This window comes from Cryptotermes secundus, unplaced genomic scaffold (genome assembly GCF_002891405.2).
Source record: "Cryptotermes secundus unplaced genomic scaffold, Csec_1.0 scaffold1564, whole genome shotgun sequence".
NCBI classification, from domain to species: domain Eukaryota; kingdom Metazoa; phylum Arthropoda; class Insecta; order Blattodea; family Kalotermitidae; genus Cryptotermes; species Cryptotermes secundus.
In genome coordinates, this window is record NW_019772127.1 from 502,827 (window position 1) to 523,420 (window position 20,594).

Here is a 20,594-nt window from a genome sequence, read left to right on the forward strand (position 1 = left end):
AGGTTAGGGGCAGATGCACTTTTAAGATTCTTTGTCAACTGATAAACATATAAAGTATCGAAGAAATATGTTGTTAGATTATGTGTGTGATAGCAAACAGCTTTGCTGCTTCTTCGAGATTCAGTTTCTTGATTTGAAATCTGTCTCTCAGTACTTTTTGGTAACATATTTATATTTTGTTGTATGTACATTATGACAGAAAGTTGCCATTATGGTGTTAGCTAGCTTGCTATTTCATGTTATAAATAATGGCATTAAGGAAGATAGTATATTTTTAAGTTATATTGCTGCATAAAGTTTCAGGACTCTGTATTAATTGAACGTGATTAAGCACCCATTGTAGAGGCTTACATGGAGTCTTTGTTGCTATTAGTCATGATTGGCGAACTTAGAGATATGGTGTGCGGAATTACTACTGCAGAATAACTACAGTATGGAGCAACTTATTTGTCCTGTCAAGGCCAGTCACTTTCTCCCCCTCCACTCCCCTGCCAGCTTCCCCTCTTCAACCTATGCAGTATCCATTGTTAGGGGAGAAGGAGTGTTGGGGCAAGGGCATCTCTGTACAAAAGGAGCTCATGTGGTGGGAAAAGGAAAGCAGTGTTGTTGACAGGACAATAGTGATGCTCCTACTGCAGTAATTTGCCATGAATTATTAAAAAATGTCACATATATAAATTAAAACTTCAGTGTGCTTTATAAATACAGGACAGTGTAAAATGAAGTAAACACTTCATATAAATTAAGCTATGCATATAGTGTTCATGTAACACATACTAACTGATGTAGAATCTCTTCAAGTCTCTTACAAACTCTACAGGCACCCAATGTAATACTCTTAAGTCACACAGCATGTGTTCATCCGATACAGCAGTTCACATTCCTCTACCAGCAGTGGGGATGACCAGAATTTCTTCTCTCCTAGCAATACCCTTTTATTTCAGACTACTTATATCACATGCAAATCAACTTTCATAGTCGGGGAGACTTCCAGTGATGTTTACGAATCACCCATTGCACCTTTTTTTTTTTTCCTTGGCACTACAGCCCCAGTGGGCCTAGGCCTACCTCCATGAACTTATCCATTCACTTTGGTTTTTCTAGATCGTACACATTCGGTAGGACTCCTTTGGCGGGTGATCAGCTCATCGCAAGGCCTCTACCTGTACACAAACACAGAAAAATGCACACACACAAACTACACATCCATGGCCTGAGTGGGATTCGAACCCACGATCCCGGTTTCCAAGTGAGCGAAGACAGTACATGCCTTAGACCGCTCGGGTACCATGACTGGCCCCATTGCACATACAAAAAGAATCATCTTTTGCGTACTAAATAAGACAGTGCTTTCTCCTCCATAGACACCATTTTCACAGCACATGTGCTTCTGGCATGTGGGAAGACACTCGCATGTCCGACTGGTAATAGAAAAAGCTTGATCAGGTAGCTGCCTACAGCATATGTGGCATGAGTGATAGCGTTCACTTCATTTTGAATTTCCTTGTACATAAAATAGCTGTAAATAGTATTCCTATGAAGTCTTTGAACAAAATGAACACTAGAACTGCAATATGCATGTATGAAAGGTAGAGCAGAGCAGAGCACTAGAGTATCAAAAATGTGGAAACGTGACTCTCAGCAGCTGCATATTTTGCAGTAAAATGCGCCACTGCCTGTGATATTGCTTATACAAGTATGTGCTTATGAGGCTAATTACAGTATAGAAACCTCCAGTTGTTGCATTTTGTTAACCATACACCATTTTGAAATTATTCAAATACAAGTTACAGATTTTTAGTGAGATTTCAGTTTTGCGTTATATCAGCATTTTCGTATCATGAGCCCCCCCCCCTCCGGTTTAGAAAACCTTGATTAACGGCCATGGGGAATCTTTTGCGCTGACCACGTGACACGCTCTATCCACAAAAATTGGAACTACGCCGACAAGCGGCGGCCACTCGGTCGGTATAGTTGGATTGCGGACTACAGGCCATGGAGTTTGTTTTGATTTTTTTTCCCCCCCCCCTATTTTTTGGTCGAAGGAAAGAGTCAAGTTTCAGCTTTATGTATGAATAGGCCTAATGTCATAGGTTTACAGTTGCATCAGCTGCTGAGACTATTCACGGCCGTAGTATCGATTATGTTGGACCGACATGAACAAAATGTAAATTCTTTGGCAGATCTTAGTGCAGACAAATGCTGAATTGAATCAAAATTCGATCATTGGTTTGGGGGTTGAAACTTGTATTGACTGACGGACACTTATTCATTGTGTGTTAGATTTGCGAATGTGCACTTCATTGCAAAGAACTCATAAATGGGTCAGAGTAAGGTAAACTTTTCCATGTACTTCTTTCGAATAACGATAATTACTACATTTTTCTGTGACATAAGATAAAAGGTCAGTAATTCACATTTGTTCAGGTATTAATACAGCTCATCTAGCTAAAAACGGTTTTATCATAGTGCGGAGACTAGTATAAAGCTGCTGTCATTATGCATTGTCGTGAAGCTGTTATTCTGAACGCGAGAACAGAAAGAAAATGTTCCACAGCCTGTTTTGCTGACATAACAGGACATTAATCTGCGAAGGTCTCTTTAGCCCGTGAGAGAGTACAAGTATCAGTTTCTCTTAAACCCGTGGGTTTTGCGCTTCGTCCTTAGTTAGTTAGTTATTTAGAGAGGGTGGGTTTCCCCATGCACCGCGACCAGTTTGATCTATTGTGCTTCCCTCTATGATATTCTACCAGTCTCTTTACGCTACCGATAAATGGTGCGTACCATCAGTCCCGCCGAGCAAGCGAGTTCGGCCACTTGCTTAGCGGTGTCTATAATGCTTCCCCCATCTATCAGAGGCCTTAGAGACTATTGTTGGGCGGGAAACGTCCTGGAATTTGGCTCAGTGATCCCCTTTGGGGATATGAGGTTCTTTTACGTGCCGTAAAGTTACGACACGGGACACACAGCTTAAAGTCCCTCCCGGAGGACTTGTTCCCTGAATTTTTCCGCCCTTAAAAATTCGACGACCTCCGCCGGATATTTGAACTCGCGTACCACGAGTCATGAGGTGGGAACGTTACCTCTAGACTACGGAGGCCGCTCGCTTCGCCCTTGCTAATTGTGTAGCTGAGGTCTCCCAGGTTGCTGCTTCAGTGCCATGTACAGATAAACTGTGGCCGTTCCTTGCTTTCTCTTCGAGGTTCGGGAACTCCCGAAAGCGAATAGGAAGGTCCCGAATTCGAGTGTCATCTCAGCCTTCTGCCGCTTCAGTCACGCTTGCCGTAAATGTTCGGACGTTCTTACATAGCTTCATTTCAACTTCAACAGGCGATTGAAAAGACGTCTTCCAATTGACCTCAAGTGGAAAACAGAGACTCCTTCGGTGGAAGGATCCTCATCCTGTCTTAGGCGGGTTTATTAGCCCAATGTTATCACAGTAGCTTATAGAATGCTGTAATTCTGATTGCTATTTAAGTAATAAATAAAAAAAAATCAACTTCATCGTTCACAGCCATCCCCCCCCCTTCGACGCCATTTAGCCAATTCAAGTTAACGCTTTACTCGGTCTAATGGGGCAGAATGTAATAAAATTAAAGGCACCCTTCCGCTTTTAGCTTACTGACACTTTGTGTGTAAAGGGAATTTAGATAAAGTGAGGAAGGAAAGAAAAATAAAAGGTAAACTCCTATGACGCCGATCACGGTAGCCGAGCGGTCTAAGGCATGCACTGTCTTCGCTCGCTTGGAAACCGTGATCGTGGGTTCGAATCCCACTCAGGGCATGGATGTTTAGTTTGTGTGTGTGCGTTTTTCTGTTTTTGTGTACAGGTAGAGGCCTTGCGACGAGCTGATCACCCGCCCAAGGAGTCCTACCGAATGTGTAACATCTCGAAAAACCGAAGTGAACGGAGAAGTTCATGGAGGTAGGCCTAGGCCCACTGGGGCTGTAGTGCCAAGGGGGAAAAAAACTGGTATGACAGCGTCAGGTTAATGAAACCTAATCCCAGCAAAAGATTAAAAGGCCTCACAAAAGAAATGTAGGATCAGTGAAGCCTGATGACCTTGCAGTCGGAGGCCATGGGCAGTCGAAGGCAGCCGTTCGGAACGTATGCAATTGACATGGCACAGTGTCATTTAAAACATCTCCCCCTCCCCCCCCCCAATTCGCCTCGTAGTAACGCGATTAAATGAACCAAGAGACGAACTTAACTAATTGAAGTCACTGCCCAGTGAATGCGTAGTTCTGTTTCGTAGTCGAAAGACTGCAGGTCGGATTGTCTGCACAGAAGCAGCTGCTTTTCCTTTGCTGCTTTGTGATAATCCGCAGTTTCAGACAAGCGGTGGGAAAGAGCCTACGAGCGATTCATTCCACATCATAAACAAACTCCGTGGTTTTAGTCCGCAAGTGAACTATACCGACCGAGCGACCTCCGCTTATCGGCGAAGTTAGTGCCAACTGTAGCGTGGTCAGCGCAACGAATGCCCCGCGGCCGTTAATTTCGGTTTTATAGACCGGAGCCGCAATTTCCTTGCAATAGCTCCTCAGTTATCCTCACGACCTCCGCTTGTCGGCGAAGTTAGTGCCAACTGTAGCGTGGTCAGCGCAACGAATGCCCCACGGCCGTTAATTTCGGTTTTATAGACCGGAGCCGCAATTTCCTTGCAATAGCTCCTCAGTTATCCTCACGAGGCTGAGTGTACGCCGTTCTAGACCCACTTCATTCATCGGTAATCTGTCAGACTACAGGTCCACAGTCTCTTCCAAAACAGTTCCTCCACTTGATGCGATCTAGAGCTTTCTCGTTCAAATGAAAATATAGTCCCCAAGGTCATCCAGCATCTTCTTACGTCTTCTTCCTCGTCTTCTGGTCACTTCTAGCCGCCCCTCTACCTTTCCTTCGATAACTTCTTTTAGAAGGCACTTACCGCGTAAGATATGACCAATCCAATTAGCCTTCCGTTTTCTTATTTCGTGTAGGATATTCTTCTGCTCACTGACTCTAATTAACACTTCTTCATTTCTCACATAATCGGTCCAACTGATCTTCTCCATCCTTCTCCAACACCACATTTCGAAGCTTTCCAGGTGTTTCTGATCTACTGCCCTAAGTGTCCAAGTTTCAGCCCCATACAAAGCAATGCTCCAAATGTAGCATTTCACTAGTTTCTTTCTCTAGACCCACTACTTCTCAGAAAATCTGATAGCACCGAGAATCGAACCCGGACCTCTGGATCTGTCGGCAGGAAGTCTGACCACTAGACCACAGAGGCGGCCCATTCCAAGCCCTTCTCAGTTTATTATGAACACTAATCCAAGCAGCAGACGCTAAATAACATGTACCAATCAGATTGGTAACATTACGTACTGGGTGAGGATTTCCGACTGTCGCGGCCAAGATAGTACCTTCCAGAATCTTACGATCGATTGATATCCATCTTTTCATCTCATTCGATGTTACGTAACATGTGCTCTTGCAACATCGTATTGAAATAGACCTATACCGAGCATGTACGTAGAGGTATCCGATTCGAGTCTGGACTGAGTTACCGGCTGACTTGGGTAAGATTCCTCGTCATTTTCCTCGCTCTCTCGATGCAAATGCTGGTCGCTCACTTCTAGACCCTTGCCTATGCAGCATTCAGTCATTTTTCCATCCCATGTCACTATATAACTTCTGCGTATGGTAAAGCATCTTCAGGTATGTAAGTTTTGAGGTTTCCACGGCTATGACTATGAAGAAAGTCGTCTTCAGGTAGTTTGTGGATCAGTGGATGCTGTGCATTTACGCATCATTAAATAAAGTTCGGAACTTGTAACAGTCATCTACCAGTGCAAACTTCGCGGGACTTTGAACCATATAAAATGCTGGGTTTGCTTCTTGTGATGGCCGTTAATTCCGCTCGAAACACAATGTATGAAAGCGGCTTTAGGGATTTGTGAAGACATTGGACAGTTCCCACAAAGAGTAAAGTAAGCGCCTGTTCTGGGTGCTGTAGGGTGACTATAGTCCAGAGAGATAAGTGTCGTGTATTGTATCCCTGGCGCTGTTTGTTTTGATGGTCCTCACCCCCCTCCCCATATCACAGCCACGTGCGCAGAGGTGAATGAATCCCTGACACGATTCAGAAGCGCTCAGCATGCAACAGATCGATGACGTCGTCTCTGGCCTTCAGCTCCTCCTCGTGGATGCTGTCAGGATCTGGATCAGCAGGACAATGGAAGGAAATTCTGGTGGTCCGTTCAGATACCACGTGCGTTGTCGGGACGTGGATGGATTCACCGCAAGACAAATTATGTATTTATCCTCTTTTTAATTGTAACTGTTAGCTTCAGGACGTTCTCCGTCGCCCTCATATTTTGTCTCCGAAACTACTGAACGGATGTCGATTAAATTTGGTCGTAGTGGTTTACGTTAAAGAGTTTTCAATTATAATTTGGTATATTTCCACAATAACCACCCACTTCACAGGAAGCACATTGTATTTAAACGTATGTCCTCAACTCAGCGTTCCAAAAATTAGTTCGGGGCATAAATTGTAAACAGACTTTTCATTACAGCCTGTATTTTAGTGGCAAATTAATTTTTTTATGTAACGTATTGCTGGTAAAGTAACGTTTTACTGTTTGTAGCATTATACGATTAATTTTGAAACAATAGGCTATATTATTGTTTGTTTTCAATAAATGAGATGAAGGCATAGCGAAGTCAATTCTCTCACATAGAAACAATTAATATATTGCACAAAACATAGATCTCAGTAAGATGTACAACTTCTGTTAGATGCACTGTTCTGTGTGGTTAATATTTAACGAGATGCAGGGAAAATCATCATTGGCTCTTTGCAGTTCGGTATGTGTAGTGCATTTAGCTTTGAAACAGATTTATATCTGCAGTAAACGAGTCGGGTAAAGTTGCCACGAACGAATTTGGAAAGAGAAAAGATGATATAATTGTATTGGAACACACTCCCACCCTTCTTACTGTTGTCTTTCAGTTTTTCTTTTTCCGTTGACGAATTATGTTTCAGATATGTGATTTTAATTTGTGTTTAATTTTACCGAGTAATACGAAAGGAACCAGCTCAGTATTTTTTCATAATTATATATAATTTAAAATATTAAATTAAACTTTTAAAAATTATATATAATTATTAAAAATGAGCAGTGATCTACTTTCTGTTGTAACACTGATGATAATTTTTATTTAAATTATGTACAGTCATGAGAAATAACCTTGAGCTGGTTCATTTTGTATTACCGAGCGTGTAACGCCGAGGATTAAATTGTAAATGCCGAAACATGTCGGGACAGTGATTAATTTAAAATAAAATTGTGTTGTAATTGAGTGTATTATGACAATTAAGACCGCTATGGAGCTCAGCAGTGCACCGCTTAACATACAGATATGTCCTGTTACTATTTTCATTTCGTGTGATTTTATTGACAGCGCATGTAGATTGATCTAATATACACGTAGTCACTAGTAAGATCTAAAAGTTTGTGACGATAGGGACTAGCGCTATCTACTGGACCCAACTGAGTAGGTTTTACCTGAGGAAGGAGACAGAATCCAGTCTCCGAAACGTTGTGTTTTGAAATATAAACACAACGGTTATTTAAATATAGACAAGATGATGGATAATGTCCAAAAACATGATACTTGTAACGTAGTCACTAGCATTAAGTATGTTTATTAAAGATACGTGAGGCAATAAATTGGTCTAAGCAGTTAGGTTATTTCAGCGCCGTTTGCTTTAATACAACCCGGGTGAAGAACGAGTTTTTTTAAACTGTTTTCTTGTAAAATTTGGGAAGTAATTAAAAATAGGAAACTTTCCCCTTTTTTCATGTATGGCTATCTTTGTTCGGGAACCAGCAATGTACAGAAATCCACTGTTGTGCTCTCTTATTTCTGAACTGTGGGGGAGGAGCGGGGAGTTGAGATTGTACTGTCCTACGAAGGATATGGGGAAACGCATGTGAAGCACTGAAGGTGGCGCTTTATTATGGTGGAGAGTTCCTGGTAATGATTGCATAGGAGACTTGGGCGAGTCCAGAACCGGTCCTCACGTGGTAGCGAAGAAGAAAACCCCTTGCCCCGTCGCGGAGCCGTACCCTGGGCGGGCGTCTGATCCGTAGCCCGATCCTTAGGCCTTCTGCACACGGAGCCATCGGGTCGGCCCCACTTTTTGCGTTGCCTGCATGTCAGCAACCATGCGAAAATTCGCATAGTCTGTCACAAATAAAACTGGCCGCGCCACCGATACTACTGCCCCCACACACTGTGCAAGGTTTCATGTGCTTCAGCTGTAGGCCTTCCTTCTGGTGATGGGGCCATATGTACATTGCAGATACGTGGACGGAAACTGCGGGAGCATCATGCCATGAAGGCGTGTGTGGGAGTGTAAGCATAGCTCCACCATTCTTAACCTCTTCCAGGAGAAACAACCCCGCCCCAGTCCCGTTGTATGAGAGATTGGGTGAGGAGGTCGAGACAAAATAGAAATAGCTTGTCCCTGTCGAGAATCGAACCCCGATTATCTGGTCGTGCAGGTCATAGCACCGTCGCTGGGCTCACTGAACTCTCGCGTAGTATTAATTACATGGTAGGTAATTTGCGGGCCAGTAAAATTTTTTTTATTAGCGATACAACCTTCATTTGGGCCTAGGCCTACCTCCATGAAACTCTCCGTTTCACTTCGGTTTACTAGATCCTAGACATACGGTAGGACTCCTTGGGCGGGTGATCAGCTCGTCGCAAGGCCTCTACCTGTACATAAACACACAAAAACACACAAACATCCATGCCCTGATTGGGATTTGAACCCACGATCCCGGCTTCCGAGCGAGCGAAGACAGTGCATGCCTTAGACCGCTCGGCTACCGTGACCGGCCAATGAGATTACCAGAATATAGAAAAGGCTCAGATTCCCGTATATACGGTGTTATATAAAGATGGACTTCACGAATTACAAGCTGACGCAGAGAACTTGATTGGTGTTAAGTTGAATTTTACACGACTAGCTCATATCGAGAAACCTGAATTGCATACCTAATCTTGGTGGAGATAACTTGGTGGGAAAGGGACTGTATTACGTGTATTGGATCTTATAGATCTTAGAGAGGATGTTACAGCATATCCACATTCTTATTGGAGGCAATACATATTATGTTCTAAGTAAATAAAACTCCATCCTACTGTTGTGGCGCACCCATTGTCCTTTGGAATTCTTGCCACCAGTTCATTGTTTTCGCATCTCGGCCATAACAAGACCATAATTCTGTGCTGTGTTTTTTCTTCGTTACTTACTGCAGTGTTGATAGGCCTACGTTAAGGCGTGTGCTTGGACCACTTTCGGATATGTATGTTCGGAGCTTTGTCTTCTTCACCAAATATTATTTGAATGCTTAAATGAAAGAGGGTAAAATGGTGGAGCGTGTGACACGCTTGGCAGAGATGATGAATCACAACCCAGAAGAACCTAATCTGGATTCATCTGACCTAGATCAGGGTTTATTGACTGGATCTCGCGAATCTGTAATTAAGTATTAAAACTACGGTCTTGTAGGAAGTGACGTCACGTAGTTTGGTACATCGTTATCGATGTTTCAGAGGAACATGCTGCCTCCATCCTTACCTCTTCCACCCTGAAGATGGAGATAGCACATTCCTCCGAAACATCGATAACGATGTACCAAACTGCATGACGTCACATCCCAGACGTCAGTAACCTCCATAGTCACAGCCGTGAGAAGCTCAAATTTTGCACTGGCTTAGTGTCTGCTGGCTTCTTAAGATGGACCTAATGTCTCATTTAATGCCCCTGCTTTCTGCAGAGAAGCAGCTTAAAATACAGGATGGGGCGCAGAATCTTCCTTTTTTTGAAGGCGAATAAAAGAACAATTATTGCTGATAGACAAAATTTATGTTTAGCTAATGAAAGAACATACTTTAAAGTTTTAAATCATGTAGTTTTAAACAAAATATCTTGAAGGTGGTGGCCACCGTTCTCTATGCACTGATGCAACCGTTTTCTGAAGTTCCCCTCTGCACGTTCCAACATGTGCACCGGAATTTGGGCTACTTCCTGCCGAATAACATTCTTCAGCTGAAGCAGGTTTGTGGGGCGATATTTAAAAACCTCTGCCTTGAGATATCCCCATAAAAATCATAGGGCGTTAGATCAGGTGAGTGCGCTGCCTACGGGATGTCACCTCGAAGCGAGATGAGCCGTCCGGGGAACTTTGCCCTCAAAACTGTCATCGAAGCTCGGACTGTGTGGGCCGTGGCACCATCCTGTTGGAACCAGACTTTTCCTAGATGTATTTGTTCAAGAGCTGGTTCGAAAAAGATCTCAAAATCGACTGTCGAACTGCCTCCACATTTTCTGGCGTCGTGACGGTTCATTGTCGTCCTGATGATTTTTTCACCACACTCCCGGTTGTCCTAAAGTTCTCTACCCACAAAACAATCGATTTCCGTTTGGGAACCGGACCTCTGTTCTTAATTCCGGAGTACGGAACGGACGCTGCACCGCCAAGTAGGAATGGTTGTTCGAAAAATAGGCTTCGACAGCAAACGCACGCTGCTCACTCGTCCACCTCATGCTTCCTACTGAGGGGTATTAGAAACTTCCGCGACTGCTGTGTTCGCCGAGCCTATCCCCACTTTTCTGGAGCTCCCCTCCCTTCACAATGCGTCTTCATAAAAAGGAAGTTTCTGCGCCCCGTTCTGTACTGTAAACTTCGATTTCAGCTTCATGTGAGGTTTATACTTTGTTTCACCAGTTGTGGTTCACCGTTGACTTCATTCGGTAACTTTCCTTATTGATCGCTAGTACAAATTCAGTTGGAAGGCGCAGAGTAGTTTCGAATGTCGAGATTTCAGACGGACGAAAGTGTGTGTGCAGTTTAGATTATCGAACAGGTAGACGCAGCTAAATGCTCAACTTTCGGAAAATATAAAGGTAAAACTATCCCTGTAACAGGCCGTGAAGATCCATAGGGTTATGAGACGCAGAAGCTCCCACATTTTCTGTAGACAGTTGGCGGTGAGGTTGTCAGCATTACGCGCTGGCTGCCCTTTACCCCCCGAGGAAGATTCCCGGTACTCGTTTCTGTTAGAGGCTGAGTCGACCCCAGGGCCATAGTGCGGCTAGAAGGATTAGGTAAATTTAAAAATCCACCTCATCGGAACTCGAAGCCGCGACTTTCCGGCTTGTAGCATAGTGCCCCAACCAACTACGCTACCGCGTGCCCCCAACATTCGGAATATATTCGTTTAGAATCTCTGTTGGGTTTCGTTAGTTTCTCTTGCAAAAGCTGGATGAGTGAGTCCTAAGCAAGGGCCAACACTACAATATCTTCACATGCTCAGTATTCACGATCATTATCGCATCTCGTATAACGCCATGAATTTTGTGCGAAGAACACGTGTAGTTTATTGGAACCATAGACATTCGCCATGTTCTCCAGAAACTCCAATTCTTTGAAGTAATTCTTGTGCGTATTGTACTCGTAAAAATAAAATGAGTAGATAGAAAGGAAGTTCGTGTTTCCTGAGAGAACTGCATTTTTGTGGACTAGTGTGACCGGTTTCGGATACGCTTTCAAGGTTAGGTTGGACTGGGTTGTACTGTCCAGTGGAAAGGATTTAGTACTGTGGATCTAATAGTAAAAATTGCGACATATGCTTATGGCTGGGGTAGTTTCTTATGGTTTGTCTCATTACCGACGCTTCGAATTCTTTAAGATGTCCGTAATAAATAAATAATTATGCTTATACAAGGTTCCTCCAAGCGTTTGTGGATGTACATGCCCGCAACTCGATGGTTATCCTTGGTAGTATCTAATACACTTTGAGAATCATTTCGTTTGCGCCGTTAGTTTGCGATATTATGTCAACTGCTAGGTTGTACAGTATCGAATGAGATGAAGTGAAGCTACACAAAACTTGATTGAGGTTTCTACTGTGTTCCGTGTTCATTGTAGAGGCTTCTGGAGTTCTTCCTGTCTCATTCTACAGGAAGTGTCTTTGAAGTTTGTTTGAAGGGTTTATATGAGAATTACTATAACACATTGTCACGAAACGCCATTGTATTCGTCTGCCTTAGTAAAGTGCCACATCATCATGATATGAAATCGAATGGGGGCGTGGAGATAAAGCTGCACACATTAAACTAGGCACTATATTGAAATGAGAGGCTATTTTCATGCTTCGGCTGCTGTGTCGTTTGAAAAGGGGACCTTGGGGGCAGTGTGACTCCCAGAACCGGTCTAGGCTTGGGGGCAAAGATTAAAGTCCATGCAAGAATCGAACCGCTGTCGTTCAGCGTGTTGTGGTGAGTAAGAATGTATGTGCTATATAAGGACAGTTCATTGTCACGGTGCCGGAATTATAAGAGACTGCAAGGTAGTTGCTTCCGACGCATAGGATACTGAAATATTTTGAATTCGTGTTTAAATGATTATGTCGAGCTATTTGATACTTTTTTTATTTCTAGTGGGGTGGGACTAAGTCCCTTGAACTGCGGCCCCAGATGATAGGTGAGGGTGATTGTGGAGCAATTGGTTGAACGATGATTGGCAGGGGAAACTTGCCCCAGCGTCACTTTGTCCACCACAAATCCCACTTGACCAGAGCCGGGATCGAACCCGGGCCGCCTCGGTGGGAAGCCAGCGACTAACCGCTTGAGCTATGGCGCGGTCTTGTTTCATACTTAATAGCCCTGGTGGTCAGTGACCTATGGTGGTTTTCTGTGAGACCACCATAAACTCTTGGTTTCAGGTGGTCATCTAATGAGAAGGGCTAAACTCACCGATCAGCGGCGAAATGGGCAGGTCAGTAGACCGGGATACTTTGGAAGATTTGGAAGAGGAGGGCTCCACATGAGTATTTTGTCACTAGAGCAGTACTGGCTTAGAATGGACATGGAGAAAATTAGATTTTCTCACACAATTACAGAAACGTCACCGTGTTTTTTGTATATGAACTACTTGTTCGCAAAACGTGCCAATTATTTCGTTTCTGAACTCGTTGATCTCCCTGTGGCCCTGTGGGGGTGAAATTTGGTCTGCGATAAGAACATACTGTATGTTTCTACGTACTGAAATGTAAAAATGTAGCTGTTAAAAGCCGAGAACCACATGTTCTCATATCAAGACTCTTCCAGTGTCGGATTTGCTAAATGATGTTTGATTGAGCTAATGTTATGTTCTTCAAATTCAAAGACTGTGGTAAGGTACGCTAGGTTTCCCTGTCTGGCCTAGAGTATCCACATCAATCATCTAATGCATCTCATAAGAGGCCCCATATTCAATTTAAACATGTTTTGACGTAAGCAGTTCATTAAATTTATGTTTTATAATTTCGTGAAGGCAGCCTAAGTGGTTATTTGATTTTACGCCCGAAAATTATGGGAGATATTACCGTTTTTTATATCAGTTCTGTGTCACAACCAAGTCAAATGAGTATGTACGTATCATTAAATGGAAGTGTTCATTCCATTAAATGTGTCACTATGCGGTCTTACTCTTCTCTCTATCAGCCAAGTTCAGCCAAGTTTGCCGCTCCCGCAGGTTGCATGGCTACTGACTGCCCTTTGTCAGTGTATAAATACGTACCTGAATAGTCCCTTGAAAAAGAGACTAACATTACGTAATAGTGAGGGTCATCCAATATGAATATCATGATGTGGTGGTTATTACTCTTTTGAAATAGAAGCTCTGCTGTCCTGAAGCTCTTAGTGGTTTCATCTGATTATCCCGATGAGGTCATTGGATTTTTCAGTTCACCTAATCCTTTCAGCCGTACTCTGGCCCTGGGGTTGACTCAGACTCTAACAGAAATGAGTACCAGGAATCTTCCTGGCGGTAAAGGGCGTCCGGTGCATAAGGCTGACAACCTCGCCGCTGTCTGTGAGTCAGTGGTCTAGAAAATGTTGAAGCCTCAACGTCTCACAACCCCATGAGCCTCCAAGGCCTGTCGCAGGGATAGCATCTTTTAAAAAAAGGACATGGCTTCTTTGCTACAGGTCTTTTCTAATGTGTCTTTTGTAATTATCCTCTAATTGATGGCATCAGTTATACGTTTACAGAGTTCGGTTAATTAAATCTGTAAACAAAGAGATGTCGTGATTAGGTGGTAGTTGCTGAACTGTACATGCAATCTTATGGAACCAGAGGATTCATTACTATGCTCAGAAATGTCGTAAGCTAGACCCTGTCCTGAGCCAGTTGAATCCAACCCACACCCTCATGCCATATTCCTTAAATATTTGTTCCAGTATTATCCTCCCATATATGCCTAAGTCTTCCAAACAGTCCCCTCTCTTTAGGTAATTTGTTTGTGTTCCTCCATGGCCTCTATATGTAGTACATGCCCTATCCATTTTATGTTTGTTTAATCTTCCTAATAATGTGTGTGGAACTAGGAACTTTTATAGCAGTATACATAGTATGCATCCCTGATTATGAACTTGCAAACGAGATCGAACTTGTCGATTAAGCAAGGCATAGAACCTGAACGTATATCCGGGTTTGTTGGTCCCTGAAGCTGTGATGGAGAGGAAAAAGTGGTGCTGAAGAATAATACCTAGCAGGCTGGAATAATGCTCTGGCTAGTATTCATGAAGTCTCCATTTTGAATACCATTTTAGACACCAACTGTCCTGGAAGTCTTCATAGTTTTACTCCTTCATCCTTGGGAATTGTGGGATAGTACCTTGACACAGATGTCCTCTGTTTTCTTCCTACTCCCTTCCAGTTCATAATCAGTTCTCATCTTCATAGTTCATTTGATGATACACCAGTACTTGCGTAAAGATTGATAGAATCCATGTGCATTATGTCAAAGCATTTGTTCTTCTCTGCACCAACCAAGCTCGACAGTCATTGTCTGGGTTTGATGTGGGATTATCAAGGATTATGGATTATGAAGGATTACTGGATAACTACTTTGCCTTGCTTATGTGGTCATAATAGTAATTCATATATTTGATGGATTCATGTTAATAGGGTCACTGTAATTTCAGGCAGATCCTGAAGAACAAAAACAAATGAAGAATATTACCAAAGTTTACTTCTCTTATTTGGGACACCATGTTGTTTAATTGGGCCAGTAGCTGCCACATGGCTCACTTGTAATTAATACATCATCAGTGAATCACTGACTCACTGTATACCTTTTTAAAACTTTATGGCAGCTTCATATATTTGTGGCAGCCGCTTAACTGCGGTGAAGTACTCTGATCCAGTGTATCCAAATTAACTGGATTCCACTGTACATCCATTTTTCACCAAATACTGAGCTTCACAGTCTGTGTGTGAGTCAGGATTACTGAAAACTGTACCTAAGTTCTGTTCTCATTTCTCTCTGTAGATAGTGGCAATACAGGATCAGGGGTCGACATCGATACTGTGCTGATTGCAGTTGTCCGCATGATGCGTGAGAGAAGTGTTGCTGATCGCTCACTGCTTGAGCCTACTAGAGATGAATACGTGACTCGCCACCTCCTTGATGGCCGCATCATTTACAGTGACCACAGGTATGATACTCCACAGTCGTTGGGCATTCTGGGGAATTTAAAAAATATTCAGACCTGAACGTAAAATTGTGTAGGTGAGGATATGATAGGAGGAGAATATGGAAAAGAAGACAGCTAAATTGTGGATGAAGAGACTGGAAGAAAGGAAAAGGAAGAGAAGCCGAGAGACAAAACAGGAGAAGAATAAGGAGAATACAGTAAGTCATGAAACATATGCTTAGCATAATGAGTTTCTTCGCTCATTTATTGCCTTTAGATTTTTAACTTGTAAATGCTAACTGTATGGTGCGCAGTAGCGTAGTTGGTCAAGGCACTGTGCTACAAGCTGGAAGGTTGCAGGTTCCATTCCTGATGAGGTCTTTGGATTTTTCAGTTGACCTAATTAATCCTTCGAGCCACACTATGGCCCTGGGTTGACTCAACCTCTGACAGAAGTGAGTACCAGGAATATTTCTGGGGCTAAAGGGCGGCCAGTGTGTAAGGCTGACAACCTCATTCCCATTAGTGAGCCAATTGTGAATTGAAGGACAGTAAAACTTCGAAACATGCATCTATTTTGTATCGGTTGTAAATAAATAGTTGCCACTATTAAAGTTCCAACCCTCATATTTAGGAGGTATTAGTTTGAATGTCATCAAGGCCAGCTATTTTCCTTGCTGAGAATTGTCATGGTTGTCATGAATCTGTCAAAAATACTGTGATAGATGATACCTCGATATATATAATGACTGGTTCCAAGTCTACATAGGCACTATTGAAATTATCTTCCAATGTCATTTGATGCTGTACAACAGTCACAGTTTAAGTGGTATCATTGAATAACAGAAAATGCAAAAAAATACTTTGCAAACTTTGAATACAGAATACTTTAAAGAGACTTGTTAGCGGTTCATTGTAATACTGTGCACCATATTTCTTTACATGTTGACCTCAGTATTTTCTGTTATAAATAGTGCTGTATTATGCATATGGCATTGGGTGTCACTCATGTGCCATATTTGGCCCTGACTCTCTGTATGGGATAATTTTGGAATCATAAGTCATAACTGCTTCTCTTTACACACATATTTGCCTTTTCTAACATTCAAGATGATCCTCCCATCTCATGGAGTGTCATAGATCTCTGTGGTTGAAGCAGCATCATTGAATAATTTAAGAATAGATCAGCATTTTAAAAAGAATTTGAACAGGGAAGGATTAGTCATAATATTGTACTTTGTTTTAACTGGTTAACATATAGGACTTAGGCTTTATGAATACTTTAATGCAGTGCAGTTCTTCTAAAACATGTTTGCAGTTGTCTCATGCTTGGTTTTAGCCTCAAGGTTGGAACATGCAGTGCTCTGGCTGTTGACTGGTGTATCAATATGTGTACTGGCTGAAGAAGGATTGCTGCTTCCATATAGTTTCACATGATAATCTCATTTTTATGTTATTTATATTTTGATTAGATGAATGAAGTGCTTTTGCAGGAATTATCACACTGTAGTTAGGTGTGCAACTGGTTGTTAGTATTTCCATTCCATTATATCAACTGTTAGTTCTTAAAAGCTTAAAAGTAGACTAGGTTATTAATGTTATTAATTAATTATTAATTATATGAATTGCGATTACAGGATCTCTGTGGTGTCAGGCTACATGGCCGAGGAAATTACAGGGGACTCAGCCTTTAAGTTCATGCATAAGGACGATGTGCGGTTTACAATTGTTGCACTCCGACAGAGTAAGTAACGTTTCTCAGCAGTAATTCAATGTCATACCCATTTTTATGCATGATAATGTTAGGTTCATTTGTTCTACAATTTGGGATACATTATATCTTGTGGGGAAAAAATGCTGTATGCAAATGTGTCTGAATTTGCCACTGGTGTATGAATACCTGAAGGACCACTCTTACACCTGAAAATTTGTTTGTTTGTCACAGTGTATGACCGTGGTAAAGCGACTTATGGCAGAAGTTGCTACAGGCTCCTGTCCAAGACTGGCCAGTTCATTTATCTGCGTACTCATGGCTATCTTGAGTATGACAAGGACACCCAGAATATTGTTTCCTTCATCTGCATCAATACCCTTGTATCGTAAGTTATCAGTGAAAGGTGACTTTCTTCTCTCTGTAAGGGATAACTGTTTCATCACAGTGATGGTGGGAAGGGAAGCCCAGCTTATTTGATTGTTGTGTCATCTGTGGTGCTGTGGAAATCAACCTTCCTTGAAATCAGATTTTAAAGTTGATGAAATCTTTTGGAGTGTGATATCAAACCCTGATTGAGGGGACAGTGTAGTCCACACTGCTGGTAGGTTACATGGAGTATTGGCCGCGCCATAGCTCAAGCGATTAGTTGCTGGCTTCCTACCGCGGTGGCCCAGGTTCGATCCCAGGTCTGGTCAATTGTGATTTGTGGTGAAAAAAGTGGCGCTGGGGCAGGTTTTCTCCGAGTACTTTGGTTTCCCCTGTCAATCTCATTCCACCAAGTGCTCCACAATCACCCGCACCTATCATCTGGGCCTGGTACAATAGGCCAGAAGTGGCTGCAGTGCAAGGGACTTAGTCCCACCCCACTAGCAATAAAAAAATACGTATAGTATTTGACCAGGATTGTGTGTCGAGTGGCTCATCATAACCTCTATTACTTAAGTACTCAAACAGCACTATGGAAATCACAAGAGCTCTTCATTATGTAAATTTCCACCATTCCCCACTTTCTTCATCAAATATAGGTACAAACATGGTTAATATTCACTGTAGAGCTGTCTTCTGCATATTGCACCATGTTAAAAAGGTAAAAATTGCCCCTGTTTCACCTTTTTTTCACATCTGCTTTACACAGAAGATTCTGCAGTGAACATAGGCCACCATGATTATCTCAGGTCTCATATTGCAACTGACTTGTTACATTTAGAGAAGAAGAAGGAATGCAACTTGTGCAAGAGATGAAGTCTCGGTTCTCTGTCAACATGTTGTCATCCCGCCAGCAAGCAGCTCTTCCTGCTCCCCCTGATGGCCCATCCACCTCCAGTGCAACCCAAAACACTCTGGTGGGTAAAAGAACGATGTTCATTATATAAACTGTCTCCCATTATATTTGTAATTAACGTACTTTTTTCTCTTAAACTAATTTGCAAGCTTTAACAGAATTTGAAATGTTTGTTATGCCTTTAGAGACACTTGACACAAGTCTCACACATTTCATTTTCCTACAATAGGCATAACAGTGTGGCAGGTCAAGAACTTGTGAAGATGGAATGACTTTTAATATAAGGTCATGGTTCCATATATAGTGTAGTTATTAAAAAATGGTGAAACTTTTGTGAATATTTTTTTGCAGAAAGTTAACAAAATTATGGCTGCATGAAATATGTATGAGCTAGACACATAAAATTTTAAATTGAGATTAATCATAAATGTACATTTACATTCTTCATGACATATATAATTTAAGGCAACAAAAATTTGAACAGACAGGATTTAGTCTTATGACAGTCTATGCATGAGTCTTGCACCCTAGCACACATATTAAATTGATTTTTTTAATTACAAATTTCACATGATTTAAGTAAGACATTAATAGCACAAGATTTGTGAAATTTGGAAGGCTGAGTAGGAAAATAGGTTTTATGAGTTTAGACCCAGAACTCCTTGCTGCCATGTTTCATCACATAATTCATATTTTTCTCTGCATTATGAATGAAGTCGTGTGTGTGTGTGTGTGTGATTTGTGTGAGGATTTATGAAAGGCATCCCTCATGGAGAATCATAGTTACTTGACCTATCCATGAAAGTGCACACTTCCTCCGAACAGATGAATAGGCTGTAAGGAAAGCTAAATGGTTGCAGGGGGTAGTTTTCTGCAAGTTTCATGAGGAAGACTCCTATAGAACCTTTTTTTTTTCATTCTTTTCCAGCTTTTTAATGTTTCAATTTTTGTTTTGAAGATGAAACAGTGTGCTTTCTCTTTAGATCTTTCATGGAATTGTTCTTAGGTGACATATCAGATTGATGAGTAAAAGATTTCAGATATACTGTAATGCAATCATGAACTGAAGTATCCTCTACTGTAATCACACATCACTATGACTGTAAAGGCACTTATGTGAAGGAGGACAATGCACAGTGTTGCTAGTGGCAGGTAGGAGAACTGTTGCATGGTGGGTGAACATATAGACATCATAACCTTGTTTTTGAACTACTTAACTGTGAATAATGGTAAATTTTCTTTTAAATGTTTACCGGTTGCTTGAGAATTCTGGATGCTTGGATATCAGATAACAGGGAGTTTATTGTAACTGCTTCTGAGTAATAAAGCCAGGAATGACAATTTGCATGGGAGCTTACCCAATGAATGTACAAATACTGAAAGAACTTGTAAACAAATTACATCCACGCAGCATTTCCATTAAATTTGATATACACATATACACTGAACTAGTAAGGCTGTGTAAAATGTGTTTTAACAAATGGTACAGTAAAGCCCATATAGGTGAACATTGGCATGCTGCATTGCCTATTCAGTATGGTATGGAAGAAGGAGAGTAAAAGCACAGGGTAAGTAAATTCCTCTATACTCTAACTGTAGCAAGACATTTAAAATGCACATGCTTGAATACCATAACAATATAAATGTAAATACACCAATGTAGCGTGTTATTTCTTTAACCCTTTGACGTGGTCATTTAAATTCCGCGGCCGCGGCTCCTGCGGTAATATATTCAGCCGGCCATTTAAATTTTGCTCGAAAATTATTTATTCATCATTGTTCTTAAATTCTATGAGATAGGAACATGAAACTTTCACTAAAATGATCTTAAAAGGTGGTTTTATAACCTTACCTTATAATATGNGCAGGTCCACGCACTATACGTACCTGTCAGCTGAGACCCTTATCTGTTTGTCCTTGAGTGCTGTGAGTCACTAGCCATAAGCTCATGCGCTCCCTACCAGAGCCTACAAATTACGTTGCGGCGGGGTCGTGAATGGGTGGTAAATTAGTTGTGTGATGAGTTGCTGAAATGCCTCTTGTGTTTTCACACGTGGAATATTGTGATATG

General features: G+C 41.8%; 1 protein-coding gene across 3 annotated transcripts in view; it reads left to right on the forward strand.

Annotated features, from left to right (window-relative positions):
* Positions 1-20,594, forward strand: part of LOC111875210 (neuronal PAS domain-containing protein 2) — a 459,290-nt gene that overhangs the window by 428,685 nt on the left and 10,011 nt on the right. For all 3 annotated transcript variants that reach the window (XM_023871270.2, XM_023871271.2, XM_023871272.2), the window contains 4 exons: positions 15,383-15,548; positions 17,165-17,271; positions 17,473-17,626; positions 18,449-18,584. In XM_023871270.2, the coding sequence (XP_023727038.1) occupies positions 15,383-15,548; positions 17,165-17,271; positions 17,473-17,626; positions 18,449-18,584 (563 nt within the window). The remainder of the gene's footprint in view (positions 1-15,382; positions 15,549-17,164; positions 17,272-17,472; positions 17,627-18,448; positions 18,585-20,594) is intronic.